The sequence below is a fragment of the Callorhinchus milii genome, unplaced genomic scaffold (genome assembly GCF_018977255.1).
Source record: "Callorhinchus milii isolate IMCB2004 unplaced genomic scaffold, IMCB_Cmil_1.0 Scaffold19, whole genome shotgun sequence".
Lineage (NCBI taxonomy): Eukaryota > Metazoa > Chordata > Chondrichthyes > Chimaeriformes > Callorhinchidae > Callorhinchus > Callorhinchus milii.
This window is the reverse complement of record NW_024704760.1, coordinates 1,576,373-1,598,652: the sequence shown is the minus strand read 5'-3', so window position 1 is coordinate 1,598,652 and position 22,280 is coordinate 1,576,373. Positions and strand designations below refer to the sequence as shown.

Below are 22,280 nucleotides of genomic sequence, written 5' to 3'. Positions count from 1 at the left end.
GTGTACCCTGTGAAGCGCTTTGAGACGTCTCAACGACGTGACAAGGCGCTGTTGTTATTGTTATTTATAATAACACTGTGTGTGTCGGTAAGTGTGGGGTGTAATAAAAGTCCTTGTGTGCATTATTACAAGTACACGCGCACGCGCGCACGCACGCACACACACACGCAACACACACATGGTATTAGGTACACACACATCCTCGCTGGGGGTGGGGGCGAGATAGGTCGCCCCTGGCTGATGATCTCTCCTCTCTAGCCAGTGGGCAGCAGCAGTGAGGCCAGTAGTGGCTGAGATGAGTCACTTAGCACAGAGCTCACAGAATCGAGAGCAACTTCCCAGCACAAGAGAGAGACTTCCCAAACGCTTGACAAATGCTTTTCAAAACACATTCCAGATGAAAGCCTGGAACAAATGGCAAGGGCTGGGGTGGGTGAGCGGGGAGTGAAATAGCTGCTTATAGTACTTAATCCGTTCCCACGCTTCCGAACATCCTTTGCCGAGGTTGACACCGAGAATGTTCAGATTCTATAACATAATAATATAAAGAATAATAATAATAATAATAATAATAATCCTCGCATTTGACACGGTGCCTTATCACCTCGATGGTGCGTCCCGAAGCGCTTCACAGAACATACTGTAATGTGAATTGAGTGTGTGTTTTGTGGGAGCAACACGGCAACCAATCTCGCACAGCAGTGACCCCACAAACAGTCGGGGATTGAGTCGTTTTTTTTTTAAAAAGGGCTTATTACCCCCCAGGAAAGCGATCCACCAATCGATTAACAGCCGGGTTCCTACTTACTGTTAAGTAAACAGAGGCGTGTGTGTGTGCGTGTGTCTGGAGTAAGGAAACTTGCCTAAGCGTTCGCCCTGCACCGGCCAGGAATCGAACCCGGGTCCTCTCGCTTGCGAGGCGAGAGCTCTAACCACCCACTCCTCCAGAGACTCGAAGCTCCACAGAGTGAGGGAACGACACGCCAGGAGCGTGTTATACCGCAGTTGCTCAGCCCTTCGCCGTGACCCTCTCCCAGAAAATAGAAACTACGGCAAAGAGAAAAAAACATCTGTAATTAAATGGTATTTGAACTCTCTTTGCTCCCCAAACCTCCCGTCCCAATGATACTTGTGGTTTGCACTTTGCTCTCCCCAAGTTTCCTGAGTTGTTTATTTTTCCTGGGGAATTCCAGCTGGTGATCAGGAATCCAACTCCGGCCAATCTGCCCGCTACCCGACCCTACCGTTTGCACACACTTTGTGTGGTCACGGGCCGGGCAGGGAAAGGGATCGGACTCAAAGTAAATAGGCTTCGATTCCAGGTCACCTCAGGGTTATGTCAGTAATGAAGACAAGAAACAAAGTTGATTTCTCCCCCCACCCCACTCACTCATTCCCTCCCTCCCATTAATGGAATGTCCTCACACAACGATAACATTGATACGGTTCTACAGTCTTTATATTCTGTTCCCGTCTCCACAGTCTCTCGGATGACAAGAATAGAATCGTTTTAGATGCTTGTTGTGCAATGCAGGGGAAAAGCAGCGGCGGAGGGACAGGGAACGTCTCTGAAGAGCGAGACAGAGAGAGATTCTCTTAGAGAGAGAGACAGTCTTCAAGAGAGAGCAGTCTCACTGAAAGAGAGAGAGACAGAGAGACAGACAGAATATCATTGAGAGAGAGACAGAGAGAGAAGAACAAACAGAGTCCCAGAGAGCGAATGAGACCCACCCCCACACACACTCAGCCAGAGGGAGACAGACAGAGACAGACATTCTCTGAAAGAGAGAGACAGAATCTCATAGCGAGAGCGACGCATACACACACACATATGGGGAGGCTCAGAGAGGGGAGAGTGAGGGTATGAGAGTGAGACGGCGAGTTTGCTGAGAGCGAAAGCCAGTGATTGTCCAGCACAGCGACTGACGCCAGATCTCAGCAGGGCAGCTGGTCAGAGACCTGGTCGTGGAGAGGACATGGAACCATGAGCCAGGCTCACACAGAAAAACACTCATCCTCCAGAACGCAACCCCCCCCCCACCCCACCCGACCTTCCTCCCATCACAGGGTCAAGTCACTGAGTGTAGCCAAGAGTTAGAACCTCCTGATGCCTCTGTGTAAAGGGGGGCTTTCTGTCACCCACAGTTATAGCTTACACAAGCCCGCTACGCCCAGCATTAAACTGTAGCGCAGCCCAGCAGCTCAGTGGTTAGAGCGCTCGCCTCACAAGCGAGAGGACCCGGGTTTGATTCCCGGGCGGGGCAAAACCTTAGGCAAGTTTCCTTACTCCACACACACGCCTCTGCTTACCTGGCAATGAATAGGAACCCGATTGTTACTCAATCGGCGGATTGCTTTTCCAGGCGGTAATAATCCCTTCAAAAATAATAATTTGGTCACTCCACGCACCACTGTTATGCGTAATCGGTTGCCGGGTTTCGCCCACAAACCACGCAGTCAATGCACTTTACAGAATATTCTGTGAAGCGCGTTGAAACGTCTCGAAGGCTTGACAAGGCGTTATATCAAATGCAAGGATTATTATTATTATTGTTGTTATTACACAAGCAAGATATTCCCAGCATTAAACATTTCACAGATCCCTCAATCCAGACAGACCTGGAAAAGGGATCAACGGATGAGAAAATTAGTAATCCTCAGATAAACCCCCTCTCTCCCTCACACAAACACACACAGGGAAACAGCACCCTGTAATTGACTAAAGCACCAGACAATTTGGCCTATTGTTGATTTGGAGCGCAAATATAAGAGTCTCTGTTCATCTGCAGGGAAGACGGAGAGATTCAGAGACTCGGCTAATTCTGCAGATTAAAGATTATCAATAAGATAAATATCTGAATGTACACACTGAGAAAACTCAAATACACACAATACAGGTGTATACGCACTCACATCAACCCCCCCACCACACACACACACACACACACTCCCCCCCTCATACATACACACACATAAAGTGGTCACTCACTCCACGAAATTGGCTGTCACGTTTCGCCCACAAAATGCACAATAAATTCACTGTACGGTACATTCTGTGAAGCGCTTTGAGAGGTTCTCGACGACGTGATAAGGCGCTGTATCAAATGGAAGGATTATAGACACGTACACACCCTCAGCTTTGGCTTTCAACAGCAAACCCCAGAGAACGAACAATGAATGTTCCATTCAGTCATTTCGCTCTGGGTGTCCCTGGCTTCTTTGCAAGTGGGATTTAAATACAGGTATAAAGCGCTAAGCCGGATAAATCAGTCACTGATCTGCAGCCAGCCTAAGCCTGAGTCTCCCCTCTCTCCCAGCCACAATAGGGTTCCTGATTGGAAGACAAACGAGCTCTCAGCCTCCACACAAGTTCAGACGTTTCCTCTTGGGGGTGGGGGTGAAATGCGAGGCCGGTTAGCGCTTTGTCTGAGCGCAGGTTGTATCAACGCCTTTCACTGCTCCGCTCTCATCACTCAACACACCCCCAGAGAATAAGGGGGGTGGGGGGGGGACAACAACACCAGGACTGAATGAACATTCGCTGCTCTTTGTGTCTTGTTTAAGTGAGGTGTGTACACGCGGCTTCTTGCTGTGACAATAGTGTACGTTTACCGACGCTCGCGCCTCGGATAAACAGCGCACGGCGCAGAAGGACATAAGAATTTGACCGGGCGAAAGAAGACCGAGTTCCATCCAGTTTGCCTTCCACCATCCTGGCAGTCCCTTTGCACATGTCATGTCCCTGTGTGATAACATTGCAGTCGGACCCTCTTATCACACACACACAGGGAGGGAGTCAATGGGGCAGAGGGAGGCGGAGGCCAAAGGAACTTAAACATCTCATCTGGGAAGATAGTTTTCCAAACTGATTTTGCCTGAAAGCTAAAACACGCACACACAGACCCCCCCCCCCCACCCCACCACCCCCACCCACACACAGCACCCCCCCCATCTCACACACACACACAGCCCTCACCCCCTTGCGCGCACACACACACACACACACACAGTCACGCACTCTCTCTCCTCTCTCTCTCTCTCTCTACATTCCTTGGGTGATTTGCCAATAACTTCATCTTGAATAAATATAAGTTTCTCCTCAAAATAATAATAAACAGAGAGAGAGAGAGAGGGGGGGGGGGGGGGAAGAGACAGAGAGAGAGAGACATATACACACAAGGAAGGAGAGAGCAAATCTGTTGAGGACCCGAATTGTCTGTTCAGCTCAACGCAGCGCCCAGCCCAAACCCACAGTGTGAGTCTAACACCGAGAGACCAGCGATCTTCTGTATAGACACCCCCTCCCCAAGCCACCCACCCCCCACAGAGCTCACCCCGCCACCCCCACCCACCCCCAGCTCCGCTCTCGCTCTTAATACTAGTAATAATCCTTCCATTTGATGCAGTTCCTTATCAAATCGTCGAGACGTTTCAAAGCGCTTCATAGGATATATGTACAGGACACTGTATTTTGTGGGCGATTGCCTCTGGGGCAGCAGCTTATCGGTTCCAACCCGCACATCCAGGGGGCGGGTTGGGGGGGGGGGGGTGCAATGAGCTCTCACAGTCCAGTCCGGGCTGACGCTCCAGAGAGGGGGAGAGAGGGTAGTGCTGCATTATCGGAGGCTTTGTCCGTCAAATGAAACCCACCCGAGAGACCTTTATAATCTCCCCCGCCACCCACACACACGCACCCTCAACCTCCCCAACCCCACACACAAACACCCAAACATCCCCCCCCAGAAACACACACACCAAACATCCCCCACCCCACACACACACATCCATCAGCACAGGAACAATCTGCTCTGCCAGCTCTGCATTATTCACTGCCGTTAGTGGTTAGGACGTGTTTGGTCTCTTCTCAGCATCGATTTCCCTGATAAGGTCGGATTCAATTCCTGCTCCATCTCGTTCCCAGCCAGACCGTTCCCACCTGACTCCCAGCCCCCACTCCTCTCTGTCCCCATTCCCCCTCACTCCCTCTCCCCTCCCAAGGGGATTGATTTGATGGGGGGGTCAAGAATGATGGCGTTCCCAGAATGAGGTTGTGTCGGAGCGGATTTTCTAAATTGGTGCAAGGTCCTTCCATCCGCCCATCACCCAATCTCTCGACATCCCTTTAAGTGCTTTGACCCCCACCCCACCCACCGCTCCACCCCACCCGCTCACAGTGCAACAAGATAGGAGATAAGGGTGTGGGACCCACTGTTTTCTTGATCACGGGCTTTGATCAGTGAGAGTGTTGAACATACCGGGCATTGCTGAGCTGGAGAGTATTATCTCCCACCCTCCCCGTGACCTTAACCCTGAACTTTCTAACACTGAGCCGCACACCAGCACTCGAACACACGCTCGCACGCACCCAGTCACCCTCAGGCGCAAGCCCCATGTCACGGACGATGAGCTCAGAGTTGTTCCAGCGCAGGGCTGGGGGTGGAGGCGGTGGGGGGTAGGGGGTGTAGAGGGGGACAAAGATAACACCTCAAACGATCTGCCTGATTTGTTTGTGTGTGTGTATGGTGGGGGGGGGGGTGGGGGGAGAATGGGGTTTTACAGTGTTGAACAAAAGAGTTCCATTTCCAAGAGAGAGAATTGGAAGTGAAGGGGTATAATAATAATAATAATAATTCTTGCATTTGATACAGCGCCTTATCACATCGTCGAGATGTCTCAAAGCGCTTCACGGGACACATTGCAAATCGAATCAACTGCGTATTTTGTGGGTGAGACGCGGGAGCCAACTGCGCACAGCAGCGTCCCACAAACGATCGCCAATTGACTAACAACCGGGTTCCTACTTACGGCTGGGCAAAGAGAGGCGCGCGCACGCGCGTGTGCGTGTGTGGAGTAAGGAAACTTGCCTCAGGTTTCGCCCTGCCCGTCCGGGAATCGAACCCGGGTCCTCTCGCTTGCGAGGCAAGCGCTCTAACCGCTACACGACGGGGGACTCGTGGGTGAGCTGAACGTTCTCCTCCTGTTCCTCGGGCAGCGCGAGCCGGACAGAGGAAGGCGAGGAAACAAGCAGCAGATTTTCGGTCGCAGGCAACAACAGACAGCCTCACAGCTGTGGAATTTAAACTGCGCCACATTTTCACAGCGGGCCAGACTCCGTCCTTTAATGAAGGGCTTTGATGAAATATTAAATTCTGCACTGTACGGCACTTTGCCACGCAGTTTATTACAGACACGTCGCAGAGAAAAACCGCAGGGCTCCTCTCCTCACCTCAAATCGTTCCTTCATATGTGTACAAAACACACAAAAGTCAGGTCAGTCAGAGAACGGGCAGAAGGTTCTCCACCCACACACCCACCCACCCAGCCCTCTCCTCCCCTCCCTGTGTTACACCATCGACTCAACTCAAGTGGCGCCTGTCTTAGCTGAAAGTATTCTCTCTCTCCCCTTTGCCTTATCCCAGTCAGGAGGTTAAGGTCGCTTTCCAGGGGTAATAATTCAATCCACATCTGCTCTGCTGTTTATGGGGACGCTGCTGTGCGCAATTGGCTGCCGCGTTTCGCCCACAATTATACAGTCAATCGACTTTACAGTCTATTCTGTGGAGCGCTTTGAGACATCTAGAAGACGTGAAAAGCGCTATATAAAATGCAAGGATAATAATAATAATATATCCCGCTAAGCACTTTGAGACGTCTCAACGCGGCGACAAGGCTCTGGATCAAACCCAAGGATTATTATTATTATTATTATTATTACCGTAATAATATTACACAGGGCAGAAAATGGCTCGAGTTGGGTCACTTCACTGCCCGAAGGAGGGTCGGTTGACCAGTCTACGGACAAGTAGAGTAGAAAGTGTTGCCAAACTCAGGTGTTACCGAGGAGATCAGATCAGATCTGTCGTTATTAATTACCCCAAAGATACACGCGCTCCGAGTTTTGACAGCGGAAACTGCTAATTATCGTCCCTGATGATTTTTGGTTTCAATTTGCCACACAAATGCCTATCCCCGCCCCCCCCCGGCAAGGCTGCCAACATGAGCGAGCGGGAGCTCAGCTGAGGGCAGGGATCAGGAAGAGGGAGTCACCGGATTTAACTGCACGAGAAGCGCCACAGTAGTAATAATAATAATAATAATAATCCTTGCATTTGATCCAGCACCTTATCACGTCGTGTAGTGACTGCGTATTTTAAAGTGCAGTGACTGCGTACTTTGTGGGCGAAACGCGGCAGCCAATTGCGCACAGCGGTGTGACGCAAACAGTCGCGGATCGAGTGACCCCATTTTTATTCGGGTGGGGGGAGAGGGGGGAGTGTGGGTGGAGGGATTAATAAGGGATCTGCCGATCGACTTAACACCATACCAGCCTGCGAGGTGAGCTCCCAGTCCGTTCGGATGAACGTTGAAAAGCAATACAGAGTGAAGCACAAATAAATAATGAATCGAGTTCTTGTACAATATTACATCTTGTTGAATCCTGACACTCACATCTCTCTCTCTCTCTCTCTCCCCCCCCCTCCACAGCAAAATATCCACACCCCCATCTCAAACAGATCCCCCACACAGAATACCCCCACATCAAACAGAGGAGGACGACAAGTGCTGTACAACCCCCCACCACCCCCCACCCCCCCGGAAATTGTATCAGGAACCGACTCTGGCTATGATTGTCTGGGATCCCCACCCCTCACTTTGACCGCAGTCTATGGTTCTGGGCTGCGCTGGGTTAGCTTAAACCCTGTTGGGAACCACCTTCCATTATACTCCCCCCCCAACCACCAGCCCACCCCCCGCCCCACAAAAGACCCCAGCGAGATCCTGCTATGAAGTGAGCGACCGATTTTATCAGGACACCGGGAGAAAGAAACTCCCTTCTCTGTTCCAATAGCGCCGTGGGAGATACTTAACGCCAATCTCGTAACGAGTGTGCAAGGCCGGGTGGGGAGGTGGGGTGGGGAGGTGGGGTGGGGGGCTGTGGATTGAGGCAGAGAATAATAGATTAACACAAGCCGTTCGAGCACATTTGTGTGGATCTGAAACCCCCCTCGGGCTGAGTTTTTGTTAAACAAAGGCTCGGAGATAGAGCGGATCACGTAACACGTCTCCGGGGAACCGTCTCCATTCCCTCCACTAATGGCCTCCATTGATGCCCGGACTTAATAATAATAATCCCTGCATTCGACACAGCGCCCGGTCACGTCGTCGAGACGTCTCAAAGTGCTTCTCAGAATATATTGTAACGCAGAGTGACTGCGTATTTTGTGGGTGAAACGCGGCAGCCAATTGCGCACAGCGGTGTCCCCACAAATAGTCGTGGATTGAGGGACTACATTTTTTTTGGGGGGGGGGGGGCGGTGGGCCCAAGGAGGTTGGGAGGTGGTGTGGGTGGGGGGGGGGAAAGGGATGGGTGAATTACTGCCCGTAACTCCTGAGTTGTGTGAGGATAGTTGTGGAGGCAGTTTCTCACCGCAGCACCAATTAATTTTTAGCTCCTTTACAAATATTCAAAGCCCCTCCGACCCCCCCTAGACCTGGACACACACACACACACACACATATATCTGTCGGCCGGGACACCAGCAGAGAGAAACGCTTTTCCATTAGCTGCCGCATTTCGTCCACAAAATACACTCCACCGTACAATACATTCTGTGAAGCGCTTTGAGCCTCAGCAGCGAGGTCAGAGGAGAGGACACCGAAGATCCCAGTGACGGGAGAAGAGAGAAGGAAGTCTGTCTCTCTCTCTCCCTCCCGGTGTCCTGGTTGATAATCCCCTTTTGCGAGTGGGGATGGGGGGGGGGGAGAGAGGGAGAGGAGGAAGTGCGGGGAGAAAAGGGGGAAACTCCCCTCACTTTTGAGATGATGTTTAGAGATTACTGGCGCGACTTCCGAGTGCGAGGATTATCATACGTCGTTCAAGCCGTTTGACTGAAGATGGTTTAGCCGTGTCGAAGTGATTATTAACTGCAACTGGAAACACTCCCCATCCTTCCCCTCCCCTCCAGCCCCTACACCCCCGCGCCCCCCCACGCTCCCCACCCCTCCTCCCGAGAGAAGTGCAGTAAATTAGACGTCCTGAAACCCGATCACAGGAGACAATAGTCTGGACCAATTCCGTCACAGTTAACGTGAGGGCGTAAGGTTCCCCTGGGGGGATGGGTTGGTGTGGGTGGTGAGGGGGGGGTAGAAGAGTTCAGCTGTATTTGGGTCTGTTTAATGAGGGTGGGGGCCACACACAGCCACCCAAGCGCTCAAAAGCACAAGAGCGCCGTAGTTCAGAGGCTCGACCGGACACAAAAGGTGGAGATGATTTATAATAATAATCCTTGCATTTGATACAGTGCTTCTCAAGAGATAATATAAAGTGTGGTGACTGTATATTTTACGGGTGAAACGCAGCAGCCAATTGCGCACGGCAGGACCCCCACAAACCACTCGTGGTTTGAGTGACTAAGTTATTATTTCTTTTGAAGGGATTATTACCTCCCAGAAAAGCGATCCACCAATCAACTAACAACCGGGTTCCTACTCACCGACTGTAAACAGAGGCGAGTGCGTGGGGTAAGGAAACTTGCCTAAGGTTCCGCACGGCCCGGCCGGGAATCGAACCCGGGTCCTCTCGCTTGTGAGGCGAGAGCTCTAACCACTGCACTACATTACAGGACTCCAGTGCATAGGGACGCAGCTCACGGCTTCCTGTGGCAGTGGCCTTAGCCGCAGATTCCCTCGACCGACTGACACCCTGTCTCCCCCCATCCCCACCCCCACCCCCACCCACCCCACCCTCGGCAATATAGGTTTAACAACCAGGAGCCCGACACGATGATCTGACTATTAAGTGACGAATGTTAAGATTTCTCTCCCGGGTGATTAAGGCTTACGGCTCCTGCATTATTCAAGGCAACAATGGGTTGCGAACCTTATTAATAACCGTTTGTTCATCTTTCCGTCTCCGAGAACCGATTACAACACGAGTCACAGCGCAGAGCTCAGCCCCTTGGTATTCAGGCTTCTGTCACCGATTAACAATAGAGACAGTCTGTGGCCTACAGCGACAGCTACAGCTACAGCTCAGCGAGTTACAGGAGTGGAGCGGAATAATGTGCGCAGTCCCCGTAGTGTAGGCTTTAGAGCACTCGCCTCTCAAGCGAGAGAACCTGGATTCGATTCCCAGGCAGAGGGCGAAACGTTGGGCAGGTTTCCTTACTCCACACACACACACACACACACACACACGCCTCTGTTTACCTCGCGGTAAGTAGGAACCCGGTCGTTAAGTCGATTGGCAGATCGCTTTTGCACGGCGTTAATAATCCCTTAAATTGGCTGCCGAGTTTCGCCCACAAAATATACAGTCGCTCCACTTTACAGTGTATCCCGTGAAGCGCTTGGAGACCCCTCGAAGACGTGATGAGGCGCTGTATCAAATGCCAGGATTACTATTATGATTATCATCATCATCATCATCACACGGCAGCACTTTCCGTCCCTGCTCAATAAACCGAGACGTTCACTGACAACGCGATGAGAAATGAAACTCGCTCACACGCTCGCACACGGGTGTATACGCACACGCCCTCATGCGCGTACGCATTCGCTCGCACACTTACACACGCAGACCTGGTGTTGGTCGGTGCAGTTAACACGGGTGACACAAGTAATTGAATCATACCGTCCATGCCTTCGGGCATTGGCAAGCGTTTAACCATTAGCCAACGTATTGAATCTCCCTGATGGATTGTAACAGACACGGGGGCTGTGTGAGAGCGGAGAGTATCCGTTACACTCAGTCTCTGGATCACATCAGGGAGCAGCAACGAGGGGCGAAAGCAACCCAGAGACAACCACTATCGACGTCGCATCCCGGTACCTTAATAAGAATAAGGATAACAATAATCCTGGCATCTGATACAGCGCTTTATCACGTTTTCAAGACGTCTCAAAGCGCTTCTCGGGATACACTGCAACGTGGTTTGACTGGATATTTTGTGGGTGAAACACCGCCAATTGCGCACGACAGCGTCCCCACAAACAGCCGTGGACTGAGGGACCGCATTTTTTTTTGAAGGGGTTATTACCCCCGGAAAAGCCATCCGCTAATCGACTAACAACGGGGTTCCCATTTACTGCCGGGTAAACCGCGGCGCGCGCGTGGAGTTAGGAAAGGTTTTGCCCTGCCCAGGAATCGAAGCCGGGCTCTTCAGTTGCGAGAGACACAAGCTCAGAGCGCCGAGGCCTCACTCAGATTTTAACCGAATCATTTCTGAATTAAGAAATAATTGCAAAATTGACCCGAATTTACTAATCTGCGGTCGATAAAGAAACAGCAAGATGGAGAGCTCTGTGTTCAACACACACACACAGACCGAGATACACACACACACACACACAGATACATACAAACAGAGATACAGAGCCACATTCACTCAGACATAAACAGACAGACACACACACGCACAGAGAGGCAAAGACACTCGTACACAAACACAAAGCAAAATACCAGCTCACTTCACTGCAGCTCAAAGCACTGTGTTTGCGAGACGTAATCACCTCAATCCATTGATAGCCTCAACAACATCCTCCCCTCATGCACACAGACCCCACCGCCACACACACACAGACCCCACCGCCACACACACACAGACCCCACTCCCACACACAGACCCCACTCCCACACACAGACCCCACTCCCACACACACACACAGACCCCACTCCCACACACACACACAGACCCCACTCCCACACACACACACAGACCCCACCCCCACACACAGACCCCACCGCCACACACACACACAGACCCCACCGCCACACACACACACAGACCCCACCGCCACACACACACACACAGACCCCACCGCCACACACACACACACACAGACCCCACCGCCACACACACACACACAGACCCCACCGCCACACACACACACAGACCCCACCGCCACACACACACACAGACCCCACCACCACACACACACAGAGACCCCCACTGCCCCCCCCCCCACACACACAATCTCCATGCTTGGCAGCCTCCCGCACCCTGTGCTGTTGTTCAGATAACAGGTACATAACATAATCAGCCTCATTCATGCATTCATACAGGAAAGCCAGTTGGGGTTAACTGGTTGCTATGGTTGCACGGTAAGAGTGTGTGACTGTGTGTGTGACTGTGTGTGTGTGTGTGTGCGTGAGAGTGAGCGAGTGTCTCTGTGTGTATGAGGTGGGGGCTTTATCAGCAAGGTCAAGAATTAATTTCCTATAGCCATGGTGGGGGGGTGGGGGGGAGAGAGGGAATGGACGATGGCAGTGTTTTGAGATGCACAGGACCAGATCATTTGCTCCCCAGATACACGCATGGACACACACACACACACATATACACACGCATACAGACAAACACACACAGGGACACACAAATACAGGCAGACAGCGAGAGACACACACACACAGATATACACACAGACAGACACACACACAGATACAAACACACAGAAAGACAGAGACAGACAAACACACAGACACAGAGACACAGACACACATAGAGACACAGACACACACAGGGACACACACAGACACAGACACACACAGAGACAGACACACACAGAGAGACAGAGACACACGCAGCGAGACAGAGACACACACAGCGAGACAGAGACACACACAGCGAGACAGAGACACACACAGCGAGACAGAGACACACACAGAGAGCAGATCAATAGGTACAACGCAAGAGGCTCTCGGTGTCAGCGCATCTCATCACTCACCACACGCGCACCTGCCCGGCCGGGAGGAGAGGCGATGAGAGAAGAGCAGAGGCTCGTTTAAATACCCAGCGACATGCTGCCGGCTGTCAGAACCCGCTCCAGCGATGCTGAGCGCTGATGCTGCTACGATGTCCGTCGCTCTCTGGCCCTTCCTCCCCTCCCCTCCCCTCCCCTCCCGCCCGGCTGCCTCAGAGAGGGATCAGCCGCGGTTCTGGGGCCCCGAGGACATCTGACTGGGGCCGAGCGGAGCTGAGCATGCTCAGAGGCCAAGGGATCCCCTAAGGTACTGGCTGCCATCACGTGAGGACCAGCCTCTCGCCCGCTGCTCATTGTGCAACAACAGCGACACTGACGTTAATCTGCCCAGGGTTAACCCCTTCACCCCCCGCCCCCCCCCCCAACCACCCCCTCTCTCTGCCAGTCTCCCCTCCCCGACTCTCCCCTCCTGTCCTGTCCTTTCTCTCAAGGAGATAATTCGATGGATTTCTGTTAGGAATTAATATCTCAGTAATATTAATAATAATAACGATGATGATGATGACGATGATAATCCCGGCATTTGACGCAGCGCCTTATCACGCCTTCGAGACGTCGCAAAGCGCTTCCCACGATATACCGTCAAGCGGAGTGACTGCGTATTTTTGTGGGCGAAAAGTGACAGCCAATTTGCGCCCCAACGACTTCGACTCCCGCACACAAACAAAACAGTCGTGGATTGAGCGACCGAATTATTATTATTATTATTGTTGTTATTTATTAATTTTTTTTGAAGGGATTATGACACCCCCCCCCCCCAACCGGGGAAAATTAAGCTCTCGGTGGAAGGCGACAGTAATCGTACGCCGGTTGCCTTCACTTGAAAGCTTCCCATCACACGGGCAGATGGAGAGGTGACCAACAGAGATAGATCAGAGAGGAGCAGAGGGAGAGAGGGAGAGAGAGAGAGAGCGCGAGGGAGAGAGAGCTTCGGATAGAGATTAATCTGTCGCAGGGACCTAGTCACTAGCAGCCCTGATGACTCCACAAGCTGCTGATTACTGCGACTTTGCTGTTGGTGTCGAGCTGAAGAGATTGGATTAAGGTTGGAGTTCACCGCTGTTCAACACAACGCAACGTAGCGCCTTAACAACAGCACAACTACTGCTTTTCTGGCATCTTAGCCTCGGGTTCTGTCCCGCGCTCAGGGGCAGTAAAGCCTGGAACATCTCACGGTGAAAGGGAGAGAAGGAGACAGAGACAGGGAGGAGGGAGACATCCACACAGAGGCACACACACAGAAAGACAGACAATTTAAGATTAATTTAAAACTCCGCAAACTCGTAAGGTGAACCTAATTTAACTTAAAAGCTCTCCAAGACAATCCCCGATACAGTACCATTCACCCCGAGTATTTAGGTGAACGGTACCATATAATAAACACAACAACAAACCACCTTTATGGAAAGCGCCAATTAACATTTATGCCTGACAGACTAAGACCGGGAGGAATTTAGTTCCTCTGGTTACTTAACTCCGGCTTGACTCAGCATTGCAAGAATGCCAACACTCCTCCTAACCCCCACCCCCACCACCTGGAAGATGCTTTCTGTCTCATGTCACTGTAAACCATCAAAGCACAAGGACTTTCATCCTAACCATTTACGTACATCAGTGGCCACCGGCCTCCCCACCACACACTCCTCGAACCGCCATAACTCGTAAAGCACGTCATAACACAGACAGACTACAATCTCACACCTGCACACACACCAGTCACGCTAGAGTCACACACACACACACACACACACACACAACAGGAGGATAATAGGAGATCTTTCCCCTGACCACTGTTATCGATGGCAGACAAGCGCTTTCACAGTGAGACAACACATACACACACACACACACACCAACAGTCGCCTGACACCAAAGAGAGAGAGAGTGGGGGTGGGTTGGGGGGTGGGGGGAGACAGGGGGAGCGAGAGAGAGAAAGAGACAAGGAGAGAGGAAGAGAGATAATCGGTGCTATATACATTCAGGGGCGCTATATAAATTCAAATTGTTGTTGAGAATGGAGGAGTCGAGGCGGGAGGTTGGAGGGTTCAAGCTCCCACGTCAGGACTCGGAGCTCGTGAAAGGCACCGCACTCTGAACAGCCTCTCGTCCTGCCAGGCATTAAATATTAATCAGGGAAAATTAATTACACAAAGAGGGAAAAAAGCTGGTTTAATGTTCATGAAGGAATTCCTTTGTGATTTTATCCCAGCGCAGACAGAGGCAGCACCGATTATCCAATCTCAGCGCAGACTCGGGTTTTCATTTCAAAGGGGGAAACGTTCAAAGAAAATGGCCTCAACCCATTGTCCAGACGTCTCAAAGCACTTTGTAGGATTTTACTGTAAAGTGCAGCGACTGTGTATTTTGTAGGTGAGCATGGCAGACAATTTGTGCTCAGTATTTAAACACCCCTTTGACGAGAGGAATCTGAAACCCGCCTCCCCCTCTTCCCCCGCGCTCTCTCCCCCTCCCTTCCTCTTCTGTTCCCCCAATTCCCTCCAGTTTTACGGAGTGACGAGAGACACAGAGCGAGTGATTAAACGAGCTGAGGTTACTCAGTGCCCAGAGGAGACACCGTCAATTCCGGGCAGGAAACGCCGGACATGTTGACGAGGTTGAAATAATTTGAAGCTGAGATAATGATGTGCAAGTCAACACAGGAGCCAGAATAAGCCCGGGAAACACGTTGGCACATGTGGCTTTGAAAGCCACAGACATCACTCAAAAAAGGGGATAAAACATATTTGAAGGATAAGAATACGACAATGATCCTTTCATTTGATATCGAGTCTGTTGATGTCAAAACATCTCCAAGCTGCTTTAAGGTAGCAACTACGTATTTTACAGGTCAAGATGACAGCCATTTTGGCCCACAGTGAAGTCCCACAAACAGCCACCAAGTGAAGGATCCATTTCCCAGGAGGATTATTGGCCAGGATTCCTTCCTCTTGCAAGTAATCCCATGGGATCTTTACCGTTCACCTGAACCAAGCTGGCGGGATTTGGGTTTGAATGTCTCACAACACAGCTTGCTTCCCCGCCCCCCCCCCCACCGCCACCAGTCCCTCCCCCAGCACTGCACTGGCGTCAGCTTAGATTGTGAGCTCGAACCCACAACCTTTTGACTCAGAAGTGAGAGTGCTATAAAACAACAATAATACTACTTCGATTGACATGTCGTTCGACACAGCGCCTTCTCACGTTTTCAAAGCCGCTTCGCGGAATACACCGTAAAGTGAACCGACCGTGTATTTGTGCGGGTGAACCGCGCGGCAGCCAATTGCGCGCAGCGGCGTCCCCACACACGGTTCGCGGATTGAGTGACCAACTTAACGGCAACAAACGACGTCTGTAACAAGCGCCTTTCCCGTCGGGAGGACACCGCAGGGCACCGCCCCGTGAATGACGTGCAAAAGGCTACGTGGAAAGAGCAAAGGCGTGGATCGGAGTCGACGGTTGCTGCGGAAGCACCAGAACGGCCAGAACGGACCAAATTGCCTTTGCGCCCCGAGTTGACTTATTTTACTGTCAACCATTGGGGCGCAATACGGCGACGCTGCCGCCAGGCGGCGCTGTGCTGCCCCCCACCCCTCCACCCACCCCCCCCCCCTGCCCCGGGGGAGGGGCCACAGCGCCCTCACTTGGTATCGCTGCGGCATTGCGAGGGCAAGAATCCTGCCTCAGACTTGCATCGGTTCTTCATCAGATCAATCACGTCACCAGAGCGGGCGAAGTATGTCCTGCACATGTCTGCACAGGTCTCGCTCGCCTCGCTCAGGGAAGGCCGGTCTCCCTCTCCGCCCACCCCCCCCTCCCCCCCCCGTAAAGCTCCGCACAACAGCCCCGCTGAATCGTTCGCCTTCCGACTGAGTCATCAATAATAAATGATGATGATGATGATAATAATAATAATAATGGTAACAATCCTTGCGTTTGACATAGAGCCTTAGCTCTCCGTTGAGACGTCTCAGAGCGCTTCACAGAAGCGACTGGTTATTTTGTGGGCGAAACGTGGCAGCCAGTCGCGATTCGCTGTGTCTCACGATCAGTCGTGCATTGAGTAACCGATTTTTTCAAATCTATAAATGCGCTCTTGACTCAGAATACGCATAATGCGCACACCCAGGGTCATACATCAACAAAAAATGGATATTCGTGCAGAGCCTTGCACCTCAGGAGGATGCCTCAAAGAGCTGACTGGAGAGAGGGAAGGGGGGAAACTGAGGAAGGGGAGAGGAAAGCTCATGATTGAAGACAAACGTCTTAAAGTTAGTTACGAAGGCGGAGAGGCCAACGGACAAGGCAGAGGAATAGCGTTCCAAAGAGCACAGACGAGTTAATGTCTCACCCGCTGATGGCGGGCAGAGTATATGTATATTCATATACACAACATCCGGGACACAAGATTTTAGTCTGAATGATGTTAGAATGCTAACCACCCGATGACAAGATGTTTGAGAATTTAACCCAAGAAAAACGTAGCTGCAAACTAAAATGGATGCGGCACCGATGAAAGGCATTAATCTGGTTGTTAGTGCGCTAATCTGACATTTTGCGTGCTTTAGCAATTGAACAATTAATTGGCGTTGAATAGCTATAATCCCATTTAAGTGGAGAAGCCGCACAAGTACTAATTTGCAGAGCAGTTAAAACCATCTGATGAAAATATAGTAAACTTTTCAATCAATTCAAAGAAGTGCAGGGATATCCTTTGAGTGACAGACATCACATCTCGTCCTTACAGAACACCCACAGAACCAAATCCTAATGACAGCATCAACAACAATTTGCATTTACATAGCGCCCTTCACCAGGGAAGCATCTCAGGGCTCTTATCATTGAGCTGTTTCTGGAATAAATCCAGCGTCCCAGCTTCAAACGCCCTTCTTAGGAAACCCCTCATCATCGTTATCTACCTTCTGGGTAAAGAAATATGTGAGTCTGAGTGGGGGGGGAATGGGCACTGGATTTTTTTTGCTTATTGTATCTGATTGGAAACCAAGTTGAAAATCGTTCCGAGTTGAGGTGAACGTGGCAGCAAGGTGTTAAACATTGCAATTTTTAAATCATAATCATAATCCTTGCATTTGATGTTGCGCCTCATCGCATTTTTCTGACATCTCAAAGCGCTTCACAAGACATACTGCAAAGTGGATCGACTGTGTATTCGTGGGCGAAACACAGCAGCCAATTGCGTACAAACAGTTGTGGACGCAGTAAAAATGTGTTTGGTCTTATTTTTGGAGGGATTATTACCCCCGGAAAGCCATCTACCCAATCTACTAACAACCGGGTTCCTACTTACTGCCGGGCAAACAGAGACGTGTGGCTGTAAGGAAACTTTCCTAAAGTTTCGCTACACGTGGGAATATTGATCCTGGTTCCTCTCGCTTGCGAGGCGAGCACGCTAATGGGAATTATTAAGATAATTACACCAATTAAAGATGATTTAAAACCAGATCAGTAAATTCAAGTGTGTGTGTGTGTGGAGAAGGTAAACACAGTTCACCCTGATGGACATTAAATAGAGAAAAAAAAACCTCCCCGTGAACAGTGTCACAACCAGGACGAGCGACTCGAACAAACCCCACCTTAAAAGTTGTGCAAAGAAAAATAAAACTTTGTACTCACTTGATGAAATAAGTGGCACCCTCGAAGGTGAACGCTTGTTCCCACCCAGCAGGCAGCACTGAGGGTTAAGAGAGAAAGAGCGAGAAAAGAACACAAAAGAAAAATAAACAAGGAATTTAGGGGGAAAAAAAATTGGCTGCTTAACAAAACTTTTAAGAAACTTTCTGGCCTCCCTCCATCTCCCTCCCTCCCTCCCTCCCTCCCTCCGGGGAAGTGAAACAAGTCTCCCTTACCTGTTCTGTATCTGTTCCCTGTCTGCATTGCCTGTCCTGACATGGGATGAAGCCAAGTGGTCAATAGATTCCCATCACTGTGTGGGGAGAGGAGAGAGGGGGGAAGAGGGAAGAGAATGAAAGAGGGGAGAGAGAAGAGAAATGGAGAAAGAGAAAGAAAGAAGAGAGAGAGGAAAAAAATATTTGGTGAAAGGAAGGGAGAGGAGGTTGGGTTGGGATGGGGTGGTGGTGGGGGGGTGGGGGGCAAAGGAAAAATCAATGACCAATTCCAACAGGGCAACAAACAAAACGAAAAGCAACGTGATAAATACTTTTTAACAGAAGTATTTTCCAATGATAAAAAGTTACTCAACTCTATAAAGAAGACTCGCCCGTCTCTGGTGACCCCGTAACTCCACTCGTCTGGGAGGCTTTGCAAAGCCATGGCTCTCCCCCAAACTTTTTTTCCCCCCTTTTCCCCCAGGAGTTGGGAGACCGTTTCCTCGTCTTGGGAGATTTGCTGCTCCTTCCGGCAGCTCCTAAGAGCTGCGGAACCTACAGAGAGGTTAGAGTTAAACACATGGGTCTGCACTTAGCACAGGTAATGGCTTTAACCCTGTGAGAACCCAACTCCTGCTCAACTGTGGAGTGATCAGTTTGGCTCAGGCTCAGTGGGTCTCTGTCTCTCATAATTACCACCACCCCCCCCCCCCAGATAATGTAGATTATTATTATCTGGAGTCTTGTGTAACTCAGTGGTTAGAGCCCTCGCCTCGTAAGTGAGAGGACAAAAGGTGAACACACCACGCACACGCCTCTGTTTACCTCCGCAGTAAGTAGGAACCCGGTTGTTAGTCAGTCAACTGGCGGATCGCTTCATAAATTACCCTTCACAGCAAAATCTTATGAAGCGCTTTGAGACCTCTCGAGGACGTCAGTAGACGCCGTTTCAAATGCAAGGCTGATTTATATTCACTATTAATTATTATCATGAGGTTGTGGGCTCTTCACCCTGAAACCAACGGCCCCCGACCATCGATCACCACTCAGTGGCGCTCTTGTACACGATCAGAAAAACGCGAGGAAGGAACAATAGAATTGTGCCGCCATTGAGTCACGTCGAAATAAAAATATAAACTTTAATGTTTAAACCGCGGTAAGTATCGCTCCCGGCTCTTGTTTTTATCGAGGGTGAACGAGATGCCACCTGGTGACAATCAACCGGTTAGAGACCCCTGGCGTTGGCTGATGGTTCAGTACAGTGCTGGGGGTTGTGTGGGTGGGAGATGCTGTGTGTCTGAGTCACTGTCCTTCAGATGAGAGGAGTCCCTCTCTGCCTCTTTCTGGGTGTGGGGGGGGCTATGAAGGTCCAGTCCCACTATTGGAAAAGAGAAAAGAGAAGGGAGTTTCTGGACAGACACAGTTGTGGACCCCGAGCTGGGGGTCGGAGTCGAGGACGGTGCAGGGCGGGGTGGGGGGGGGGAAAGCAGTGAGATCGAAAGCACTGTCGAAGAGGAGGGTCTTGAGGGTGTCGAGGGAGGGGGCGAGGCGGAGGGACTGCAGAATGGAGTTCCAGGGGGTGGGGGCAGAATGGCAGAAGGCCAATAGTGGGGGGAGTGAGGCGGGGGACGTGAAGCAGATCGGAGCCCGCTGAGCAGAGGGAGCGAGCAGGATGGTAGGGGGTTAGGAAGACTAATTATTAATTATTAGTGCAAGCACTAATTATTACCTGACTTTGAAGGAGTCATCGTAATATTTATTCTCTCGATTGCTGCCTCAAGTTGCACCGCAGTTGCCATGTCTGATGTTTCGTGACCACGGGCATGTTGTCCTGCCATCCCTGTCAATATGCTCATGCTCTCTTCCTGAAACTGCTGACACTAGCTGGTGCGACATGATTGACTGTCAACCCAGCCCACGATGGAAAGGACTTATTATGCATCAGGTCACAAGGTAGCAGGGAGGAAAAAAAATCAAAGCCCTTCAGCCCAGTTATCTCACTTTGTCCAGGTCCATACGCAGAATCCACCGAATGCATTTACATCACTTTGTCGTGGAATCACTCTACTGTACTACTGTAGTTCAGTGGAAAACTGTTTAGACGACCACAGTCATTCGCACTAGATGGCAGTCTACATCAAGTCTACACCGAGCCCAGCCTCTGAATTTGATTGCGGGTTGGATCCACACCAAGAGCTGGGCTGACCAGCTGGCACCCTGGTGCAGGAGTGAAGGGATTCGCAGTGTTATTGATGGCGCTGCCTCTCGGAACATTAAACTAAGGTTTGGAGTTGAGGTGCTGATCAGCCGTGATCTGATAGAATGGCGGAACAGGCCTCGAGGGGCTGAATGGACTTACTCCCACGTTCCTCAGGCTATTGAGGTGGACGTTTAAAAGATCCCACGGCAACAGTTTCAAAGAATGTGGAGCTTTCCCCCACCCCCCCCGCCCCCAATATTGCTTCCTGCATCCAAACTCACCCAATGATAATCGCCCTCATTGTTACGGGTGGAAATACTGGGGTTTAATTGGAACTTTGCGTTAGCTGTATGTTCGAATATCAGCAACAAACACTCCAAGGGCAAGTGTTTATGGTTTACCTGCTTGCAGACAAAGAAATACTTTTACTAACATTCGCAGTGATGGAAGGCGAAGGGCTATTTTGGCTCCGAAACTCTGCAACACACCTCTACTTTGCCCCCTCCCCTCCTTCAGATCGCGCCCGAAGACCTTCCTTTTTGACGGTGCCTACGGTCGCCTCCCCTCTCTTCCGACCCCCACCCCCCCCCAGCTCAGCGTCCGGCTCCGCCACTGTCACACGCGCTGGGAAGCTGCCCTGCGTGAGGGGGCGCTGTGTAAATGCAGGTTGTTGTAGATGCAGAATTTCAACAACAAAATTTAATTTTTTTTTACATGATTTACATTATTTCAAAACTTCCTTCCGACCAATGAGACACTCAGGCAGCAGACTTTACTGAGAAACCTTTATTTAGTTTGTGAAAGAATAAGATAATCACCAGACCTACGACACCCCCACCTCCTCCGCCCCCTCCCCAATGGACAAGACCTGTGTGTGCTGGACTGTTCAGGCAATTCGAGCAAAGCCACTGTGGAGAAACTGACCAATGCATCTTCAGTGGGAACCAGATTCTTCTACTCTCGGAGACCGGCACACGGCTAAGGGAATAAAAAGAAAGTTAATGCTGGTGGATTTAGAAAGAGCCACAATTTACCTTTACCCAGGACTACAGGAACAGGAGGGAGGCCATTCAGCCCATCAAGCCTGTTCCGACATTTTATTAGATCATGGCAAATCTTTTAATCCCATTTTTCTGCCCCATCTTCCCAAGCATCCCATCCACCTCCCTTTTAAACACCCTGATCAACACCTGTGCAACTCCTGAGCGAGTGTGTTCCATGGTCTAACTCTCCTGAGTAAAGACATGTTTTTCTGATACCATTTCGAACCGGTTCATTAACTGGAACAGTCGTTAAGATACCCAAACATTCACTTGACAACTGTAATTGGCTAAGTTGTTTTAATGTGCTTCAAGAAAGGCTCGACTATCGATGCAAGGTATGACTGTACATTTCACAATTGCCTGTCGTGTCGCAATTTCTAAGGTGGACAATGAGAATGACTGTGAGCAGTCATTGCAACAGAGAAGCTCCTT

At 50.6% G+C, this 22,280-nt stretch overlaps 1 protein-coding gene across 1 annotated transcript in view; it reads right to left on the bottom strand.

The window, feature by feature from the left end:
• plekha6 (pleckstrin homology domain containing, family A member 6) overlaps nt 1-20,445 on the bottom strand; it is a 59,805-nt gene extending 39,360 nt beyond the window's left edge. Inside the window, 4 exon segments of the mRNA XM_042342118.1 lie at nt 18,394-18,451; nt 18,627-18,703; nt 18,980-19,160; nt 20,335-20,445. Coding sequence (XP_042198052.1) covers nt 18,394-18,451; nt 18,627-18,703; nt 18,980-19,160; nt 20,335-20,443 — 425 coding nt within the window. The 5' untranslated portion in view covers nt 20,444-20,445.
• Nucleotides 20,446-22,280: the final 1,835 nt, after the last annotated feature.